General features: G+C 44.9%; 1 protein-coding gene across 6 annotated transcripts in view; it reads left to right on the top strand.

Moving 5' to 3' along the window:
• Nucleotides 1–2,100: 2,100 nt before the first annotated feature.
• Nucleotides 2,101–9,696, top strand: part of ARHGAP44 (Rho GTPase activating protein 44) — a 180,999-nt gene continuing 173,403 nt past the window's right edge. For 2 of the 6 annotated variants that reach the window (XM_036032963.1, XM_036032962.1), the window contains exon 1: nt 2,189–2,533. In XM_036032963.1, the coding sequence (XP_035888856.1) occupies nt 2,481–2,533 (53 nt within the window). In that variant the 5' untranslated portion in view covers nt 2,189–2,480. Of the gene's footprint in view, nt 2,534–9,696 lie in introns of all 6 variants that reach the window. The other 4 variants (XM_028534442.1, XM_028534445.2, XM_028534446.2 and 1 more) reach the window with 4 other exon arrangements.

Here is a 9,696-nt window from a genome sequence, read left to right as displayed (position 1 = left end):
GATCTTGACCTCAATGGAAAGATGAAGTATAATTCCTTCCCATAGGGAGAGGGCATGGAATTTATGAACAGTCATGAAATCGGCACATTTATCTTTTACTTTTCCTCTCTCTTTCCTGTCCCACTTGCCTCTCTTCATCTTCAACACCGCACAGCCCATGGGTTCTTCATCTGGAATAGGCAGCATAGTATATTCTTCAAACTCTATTTATGGTATAGGCTATTAAAATTTCAAAGCCCATATTCTTGAAACTCAAAACCCTTCTCTTTCACATGCATTTCTGAAGCCTGCTCTGAAAGATGAAGAGAAGGCTTGACACCTCTCTCTCTCTTTTCTGCACTGTCATCCCTTCCCTGGGGTGGAAAGCTGGCTACTTCCTGAATAAAGGAAAAGCTTATTGGAGAACAGTAACTATGGGAAGAAGCCATTGGTTCATAAAATATTATTGGACCACACTCTAGCAGGGTGGGCTATCTTTTGTGGAGGGGCAGAGATTTCTCTTTGAGAACTGAAATATCTTGGGAGTGAAGGCAGAGGCTGGCATAACACTGGAGTTATCTGCCAGAGTCCTTGAGGACTAGTGCCATCCAACACAGCAGCCCCTAACTATGTGTGACTACTGAGCACTTAAAATGTGGCTACAGTGACCGAGGAACCAAGTTTTACATTTTGTTTAACTTTAATTAATTTAATTTGCAATAGCCACAGATAGTTGGTGGCTACTATTTTAGACATTGCAGTTCTAGAAGTCACACAGTGCCCTTCATACTATGCCTTGATTTAAAAAAATCTCAAAATGGAAATAATTTTAGTTTGCATAATAATTAAATTGACATTATAGTTGGTTAAGAGCAAAAAAAAATGCCTTCACTTATTAATTGGCTAGAACTGCCTGACCTAATAGCAGAGGCTAAATTCACAATTAATTAAAGATTTCGTGTTCATTCATCCAAGACATGCCTCAAACCATCTTTTGTTTATCTGGCCAGCAGGAGACTTACAGCCATATGTAGGACATCTTGCAGCTACCATCAACACATGCAAAATATCCCATTTCAAAAAAAGTCCTTTCACTTTTCAGGTTAGTAATTCTGTTGAAGGTATAGCATTTTTCTATTATGCTGACTATAATTACATTTGCAGTAAGTGAATATAACATTATACTACATAGAAGTTTATGTTACTAGATTATTGGTAATTTAAAAAATAGTTCTCTATCTGTTCCATCTATTGAGTAGTATTATTTCTCTATTAGAGGTGAGAAACCTGAGGCATAGGGAGGTTATGCAATTTTTTCCTAAGGTTATACAATTGGTATTTAGACTTTTAATATGTGAACTCCTGTCTGTTTTATCCAAAGCCCCTATCACTCAACAATGCTGCTCTCACTTGATAGATAATGGCAAAACCTAATTGCTGTTACCTGTATTTTCCTATGGACTGAGCCTGCAGAAAGTTACAACCCCTTTTCAAAGAGCCAACGGATACCAAAGGGATGCTGCTGTGTAGAACACTCCAGGCCTGCCACAGCTTGATGGCCCTGGTCTCCTGGGGTGGATGGGAGATGTGATTAGCTTTGAGACTGGAATGTAAGCCATTCGTGGAGGTTGTCCCAGTCAAACTGGCCCACAGGTGTGATGACACTCTCACTTATATCCTACTATATTGACTTCTGATTACCTATTGGGTTTGTTGAAAATTTAGATTCAACCTTCTGGGATGCATACCAAGACTGATTCAAAATCTGCCCATCAACCCCTGTGTCCCAAGCTTAACCTCGTGCCTTAACATTAATCAGGTGGCCTTATGCAATTTCATGAGCTATGTACGTTCTAGCATAAATCTTCCTGTGAATCCAAAACATCAATGCCTCACATTCACTTAGAATACAGCGAAAGACAGATGCTCACTATTTTTGCTTTTGTAGTCCTAGTTCTTTAATGTAGGAAAATGTTTCTTTCTTAAAGTGCAAAGCTCTCGGGGACACAGCCTTCTGCTACCTCCGCATCCCACTGTACTTGCAAACTTTGGTCAGAGGGAAGGTGGGCGCGGGGGGGGGGGGGGGGGGGGCACGAAACTACAAGTCCCAGAATGCACGGCATTGTCCGCACAGGCGCAACGGGGACCACCCGCCAGCGGACCCGCCAGCCTGCTGGAGACTCCCGGGTCCCAGCGCGGGACTGGGTCTAGGGGTGGACAGCCCAGCAGACCTGGAGGGCGCTCAAGCGGACCCCGGGCTTTACTATGAAGGCGCCGGGGAGCGCGTGAGGAGGATGCAGCAGCAGGCACCGCGGCGGGAGGAGGAGTAGGCGGTGGTGCCCTCAGGAGGGAGCCGCTCACGGGCCAGAGGCTCCCGGAGGCTCCGCAGTGCCGCCGCCGTCGCCCGGGAGGCTCAGCACGGGAGCCATGTAACCCTGCGGTGGGCTCCGGGCTGCTCCGTTTTTCGTCTGCTCCCGGGCTAGCGCGGCAGCGGGGCCACAATGAAGAAGCAGTTCAATCGCATGCGCCAGCTGGCCAACCAGACGGTGGGCAGGTAGGTCACCCGCTGGCAGCCGCGGGCCCGTGCGCTCCTGCGAGGCTGCATTCCCCGGGACGCGCAGGTGATGGAGCCCGTCGGGCCTCGTGTCCTTTTTCCCTGCTGGCGGGCGCTGTCGAAGTGCTGCTGGCGGGCGCGACCCCTCCTCTCTGAACTTCCCAGACCCCGGAGTCTTTCTCACGCTCTGCCTGCTGCTCCCGGGCTCTGGCTGCCAAGCGCAAAGTGTGACGCATCCTTTACCTGCGTCCCCAGCTGCCCCTTCACCTCGTCCTCCCTACCTTTTTCTGGGACTCTCTGCTCCCTTTGCTCATAAAGCTTCCTGGAAACAGGTGTTTGCTCTGATTGTGCTGGAGGCAGCCGAGCTGCAGTCGCACCCCAAGTATTCCTCCCCTGCGCCGAGTTCAGGGCTTCTCAGGGGTCTAGGGCAAGTGTTGGGCCTGGTCGGCTTGGCAGAACTGAGCCTCCCTCCTGCTGTGTTTGTTTTCAGAGACTGTGACTGTACAAGATTCGGGATCTCTTTCCTGGCTAGGTTTGTCAAGGCATTAGGTGGTGGAGAGAGGATCCGAAGGGGGGTGGGGGGATGGGGGCAGAGAAGGTGCTGGTGCTGGTGCTGGTGCTGGTGCTGATGCTAGTGGAATGGCGCTGCTGTCAGCTGGTCCTAAGACTGTTTTCAGCGGAGGGAGAAAGGCTGCAGAATGGGAGGCCCAACTCCTCAGGAAGATGAGATAAGCAGAGGATCACAGCCAGGTAAGGGAGGGGGACAGAATCCCTACAGTCGGAAAGAGCCAGGCCCTAGGAAGCTGCAAGACCCAGTCTACTGTCACCACAGTGAAAATGGGCTGCATCTGGGCCAGTGTCTACAGGAGCAGCTCTGCAGGGTGCCAACATACATGAATGTTACATAAGGATTCTGATGGGTCTCTTCCAAAACTAGACATGCTCTGAACACAGGATTGTTGGGTTGAAGGGATTTTTCATCCATCTTCTGCCTGGAGAGGGATTTCTGTAGCCGCTGTGGCAAAGGAATTCAGGTGTGCAGTTCTAAAGCCAGTGGAAAGCAGAGAACTCAGCCTTGGGTGCAATTAAAGTGCAAGCTCAACACCTCAAGGCCTCTCCACTAGGTCTGCTAAGAAACCAAATACCTTTCTTGGGTGGGAAGTGGATCCTGAGCTAGTGTCTGGTAGGGTGAGGGTGGGGACATCCCTGGGTAATAGGGGGCACTGAATTCCCACGTAAGCACACTGCCCTAATTACAGTGGGCATTTGAGGGCAGGGCATGTGGTGACTTCTTATGCTTCCAGGGACTGCAGATGGCTTCCAAGTTACCATGTCTAAAATGGACTTGAATGCATTTCCTTTCCCAAACACATGCGCTCTAACATGACGGAGAATTTATGAATAGCAGAGTCAGATTAGCCCAGGTTTCTGGCATGATCTTGCTACAGATATAGCCTCATGTGGGTTGCCTTTTGATGTGTTGGATGCTGAAATAGTGTTTTGCTGTTTAGGTGGTTTAGCAGATACGGTTCAGCTGGTCTTTATTACCGTCTTGACTTCTATGTCCCCCTGCAGGCTGGCATCAGTCATCACATCAGACCAGCCAAGTGATCAGTAGGCTTTTGACTATAGACTTGGTTTGCTGGTCTCTCTGGGTCTTGGCGTTTCAGTTCAGTGCTGGAATTGGAATGTGTTTGTGCTCCCTCCCTGGCCTCAAAACACAACTCTTCTGTCTCTTTTCAGGACTTGTTTAGAAGTGGTAAGATTTGCGAGCCTTGGGCATAAAACTTTTATTTTCACCCTTATCTGTGGAAGGAATGACAAAGGAAGAGGGGAAGTTGAGTTTTAGAATAAGTGGTCTTACTTATTTGAAAGCATATTCTCGGAAGTCCAAGCAGCTGGTCACCAAGAGTTAACCTTCCACTTGTTTATTGGGACTCTGGTGGGTGCTGGCATGTGCATAAATTATCTTTACTGGGTGGCATCTGTTGTGTCATGTGCCAGGTCAAGTGAGGGCCCGTTCACTATTGTGTATCACTACTATGTGTCCATTTTAATGCCATTCAGCGGGACCTTCTAAAGCAAAAATCAGTTCATGTTACTTTGCTGGTTAAAAGCCTCCAGTGGCGTCTCATGTCCCAAATATCTCCAGTGGCCTATTTGACTTGACCCCTCTTTGTCTTTTCACATTCATTCTGTTCCACCTGCTTCTCCTTCACTGTGCTTGAGCCCCAATGGCCTGCCCTGCCCCAAGCATACCAGGCTCATTTCCGTCTGGGGGCTTTATGCTTGCTGTCTCCCCACGTCCCTGTCTGGCTGAGGATGTGTTCTTCCTGTATACCTCTTCTGCATCACCCAGTCTTAGCTCAAAGGCCTTCGAGAGGCTGTCCTACCCCATTTTCTTTCTAGCCCATCCTCCTGTTCATTTTCATTCCAGCACTCATTCCTCTTTGAAATGCTCTTATTTTTCATTTGTTTCTTTTCTTGCCTGTTTGCCCCCACTAGAATGCATTGATCACCAATGTATGCTCAATGTATATAGCACAATGCCTTATAGATAGTTGGTGCTCAATTTGTGTTTATTGACAAGATTCAAACAGTAAATAAAAGGGGCAGCATTTACTATATCTTATTGAGAATGTAGCAAGGCATGATTCTAACATTGATTCTTAATTTTTTTCCTTTTTTAAAATTTTATTTTAATTGTTGTTGCAGTATAATTTTCTATCTTTTACTACCATCCCAACCCACCCACACAGCCCACCCCTCCTCCCTCCCATTTCCACCCACCCCCTAGTTTTTATCCATTTGTCCCTTATACTTGTTCCTGTAAACCCTTCCCCTTTTCCCCTGAAATAGAAGCAACAGGATTGGAAGTTTGGGATTTAAGTGTGGAATTGGTAGGTTACTTTATGAAGTTGCTTTAGCAAGCCACTGGACTCTGGTCCTTACATGTCTTTGAAGTAAGGACTTTTCCTCTCTTTAGAGAAGACAGGTGGGCTTGAAGGCCGCTCCTGCCCATAGTTCATCTCCTGGTCCCCCTTCTACAAGTTATAGGTTCTGAATTCTGAATATAAAACTGCTGGGGTTGGGATCCAGTCACCTTCACAATGTAATTGCTGAGCTTGAATGCACTCTGTGGAGTTCAGAATGTTCCCTTGAAGTGCTCACATCTGAGTAGAGAGGATATCAGCAATTGTGAAAAGAGTTTATAAGATCCATTACATTTAACTGGAAAAATGTCCTCTTTGGTCTGCTTCATGTCCTCTTTGGTCTGCTTCTCCAGCCTTTGCTCACCATCCTCCTTTGAACTTTCCTCTTTCTGGCCCTTCACGTTATTCTGTCCTTTGGGAAGCATGCCCTGGCCCTTCAAGACTCTGGGCTGCTGTGTGCCTAATGGTTCAGGGCAGCATGGGCTTTTGGGTGGGACACATCTGGTTTGTTGCTTACTGACCATAGGACCTTGAGCTTAACTCTATGCACATCTCTTCCCTCATCTGCAAAATGGGAGGACTAAGACATTCACTGTGGTAGTGTGGTAACTGTGACAGTGGTGATGTGAGGTTACCTCTACAAAGTGCCTAACAGTGCTCAGCACTGCGAAGTGCTTATTATGTAGTAGCTTCAAGTATCTTTGGGCAGATGTCATAACTATTATTGTCATATTATGTTATATGCTCTATGGCATGCACTGTTCACTCATTCATTCATTCATTCATTCAGTGAATATTTTTTGGATGCTTGTTGTGGGCCATGTACTGCTCTGGTTTTGAGAATATTGCAGTGCAGAATATTGCAATAGAGAACTCTTGGAATCTGTATTATAAAGGCACAATATTGTTATATCATATTGTAATATTTATTATTTATCTTTCTTACTAGACTTTAAGCTCCTTGCAGGTAGGGGCAACTGCCCTAGTGCCTGAAATTCAGGTTCTCTGAAATTCATGGGCAACTGAATGAATGAGTGGGCAAAAGATCCATGTATAGATGGGGAAGTGGTGCAAAGCTGTTCAAAGATGGGAGAGGCTCCTGACACTGTGCCTCTTTCATTTGGTAGTGGGAATAGGGTTTCAGAGAAGGGAGGCACAGCTGCACTTTGGAAGGATAGAGCAAAATTTAAGGGAAGAATTAGTTCATGCCTGATTTATGGCATATTTTTTGTTACCTTCAAGAGTTCGTTAGTTGCTGGAGTGAGAAGCACCCTGAAAGGCATACAATATTTTACTTGGAAGTGGCATTTGGTTTGTGTTGAGTAGACTAAAGCCCTGAGCTGGAATTTCAAGACCTGTTAAGTGAAATAGAAAAGGGAAGTAAAATAGTCACTTTGATCTGGTGAGGAGAATATTGTTTTCAGCCTGCATAGCAGGGGTCACATCAGCCCCCACCCTAGAGGGCACTTATGAGGTCAACCTGGGTTATACCAAGTACTCAACCAATGCTTGATGAAGTTCATTGTCATTTTCCTCTTCTGCTTGCCCATTCAATCCTCCAAAAATATTGGCCTAAATTTCAAGGGCTTTGTAGACACTGATTCCAATAGCCATTACTTGTAAATGGGTTCTATGCTCTTGCGCAAAAACTGGTGATATTCCATGTGTCTGATAGTAGGCCAGGAGCTATGGAAGTGTGGGAGGGGGAGCAGGGCAGGTTGGGTTGGATTATTTGGTTTCAGAGGCTATGAGTTGGGGAGTGAAAGACAAAGTATTATCTGCAGAGCCTCTTTCCCATTCCTAGACTGCTCAGCAGCAGGCAACAACAAGTGGGCTTGGTTTCCTGTACACAAGTTGGCTGAGCATCACTGCTGCTCTGCAGCTCCCAGGATGAAGCTGCAGGGTCCAGGCATTGGCCAGAGGGCTGGAGATAGCTGCTGAGGATGCAGCAGCCTCTACAAGTGCCAGTGCTGCAGACTCTTTTGCTCAGGCCAAAGCAGCTGACAGCAGCCAGTGAGGATCTTTTCCTTGAAGGTTTCCCTGAGACACTGCCCTGCCTGTCAGCAGGCCTCCTTAAGCCATGACCTGGTCTATAGGACATCAAGGAAAAGGCAGAACCAATTCCACATTAGTCATTGGACTGCTTCCTTTACCCCTGCCATGTTCCTGACAGTGCACTGACCCTGTCAGACCAACACAGGCCCTGCCATGTCTTCCTGTTAGCCCAGCAGGGCTGGGCAGGCCCAAACCTGTCCCCGGAGGACCACTGGGGATGTTTATTAGGGCTCAGAGTGAAGCTTTTCATTAGAGTTTTATGGAAGCTGTATCCTGCCACCTGCTGTGGTGTATATGTGTGAGAGGTAACAGACTGTACTCACTGAGTGATGAAGGGGCTAGCAAATCTGGAGAGAATATTCTTTGCTCGTTTTCTAAGCCCCTCCCTATGCAGATCTGCCTGCTGTCAGACTCTGCTGGGCTGCAGCAGCAGTCAGCCTGAGGCTGCCTGGATTTCCTACAGAATTCGGGTATCCTAGACCTGCAAGTCATTGTGAGGGAGCCATTCTCTTCCACAGCAGTTACTGACTTCCCTCCCACTTGGCCCCCACCAAGGAAATTTATCAGTATCCATTAACAGTTTTTCATGATGGGTAATAAAAGCCATTTTTTTTCCTCTAGAAAAAGTAAATCAGTAGCCATTGAGTAAAATAGTAATTTAATGTATGGTTGTACCTTTTAGAGGAGATTAGTAAATACCTTTTTTATTAATAATCCAAAAAGGCTATTTCTAATGCTATTTTGATAATGAGAGCAAATAATACAATTATGCTTCAGCAGTGCACCGAGTCAGTCGTAAGTCAGACGGAAGGTGGGGAGAGAGCAGGGTCGTTGGGGCTCTTCTGCTGGGTGCAGAGCTCCTGAGTGAGCTGGCGTTTGGAACCCCGCTGTCCTCACAGAGTGCATCTCTCTCTAGCAATTTAAAACCATCCTCTCTGTCCAGGAAGCAGATGTTTTTGCTTTCGTTTTCCAACTTCAGAGTTTATTTTTAGGATAAATGTTTATTTTCCCACAGAATTCAATTTACTTTTTTTAACTTTCTTTTTTGTTACATAAGTGGTATTTGTTTATTGTAGAAAAGTTATAAACTTATGGATGGACAAAAAGAAAAAAGATAACCAATAATCTCATTATGCAGAGACTACAGTTCATATTGTGAATATAGTCTTCTAAGTTTGTAATAGGCATCTATATTTTTTAAAGAGATAGAGACAGTACTGTCTATATTGTTTTCAATCTGCTTTTTTCCTTTATATAATATCTTAACTATCATTCCATATCAATAACTATACCTCTACAGCATCATTTTCAGGGCCATGTAATAGTCCATTATAGCCAATGGCTTTGCTCTGGCTAATCATGCAGCAAATATTTATCGTGGGTTTGCAGTCTTAGGAGGAACCTTAGAAGTGAACTTGCTGAGTCAAATAGTATGTGAGTTTTACGACCATGTGAGTGTATATTTTGTATATATGAACACACATATTTCCATCCTCAGCAGAATTGTCAGTTCTTCTCCCAACCCCGACAGCAACAAATATTACAACTTTGTTAATTCCATGAATGAAAACAAAAAGCTCTCCTTTATCCTCTTTTAATTTCTAGTGTAATTGAGCATTTTTAATGTTTACTGGACATTTGTTGCATTTTCTGAATTGCCTGCATGTCTTTGCCCCACTTTTCTTAAAGTCATGTTTCAGTTTTCTTACTGATTTTTAGGTAATTTTTAATAAGCATATATGGGTATGCTTTGTCATATGCCACATACAGTTCTCTGTAATTTTTTGTATTTTGTTTTAAAATTTTACAATATTTTGTGATCTCTAGTCTATCACTTTACAGTTTGTGTTTAAATGTTGTACTTGGGAACACTGTTCTCAGCCCGAGATTACATAAATATTTATACAGTTTCATGACCATTTATGTCATTTCATTTTACCATCAGATCTTTAATTCAGCAGTTATTAATTTTGGTGTACCATATGACTTAGATGTCACATTTACGGTTTTTTAAAAGATTAAACACTTACCCTACTATCAAATTGAATAATATAATTCATACCCACCATCATCATGTACTAAACAATTTCACCTGTTTGTATCTATTTCTGGGCTTTCCGGTTTGTTCTCCTGACACGTCTGTCAGTTGTGGCAGGAATTTGAGGTGGGCTCCAC

Source organism: Phyllostomus discolor, chromosome 8 (genome assembly GCF_004126475.2).
Source record: "Phyllostomus discolor isolate MPI-MPIP mPhyDis1 chromosome 8, mPhyDis1.pri.v3, whole genome shotgun sequence".
In the NCBI taxonomy this organism is placed as follows: domain Eukaryota; kingdom Metazoa; phylum Chordata; class Mammalia; order Chiroptera; family Phyllostomidae; genus Phyllostomus; species Phyllostomus discolor.
This window is presented reverse-complemented; position numbering and strand designations above follow the sequence as displayed.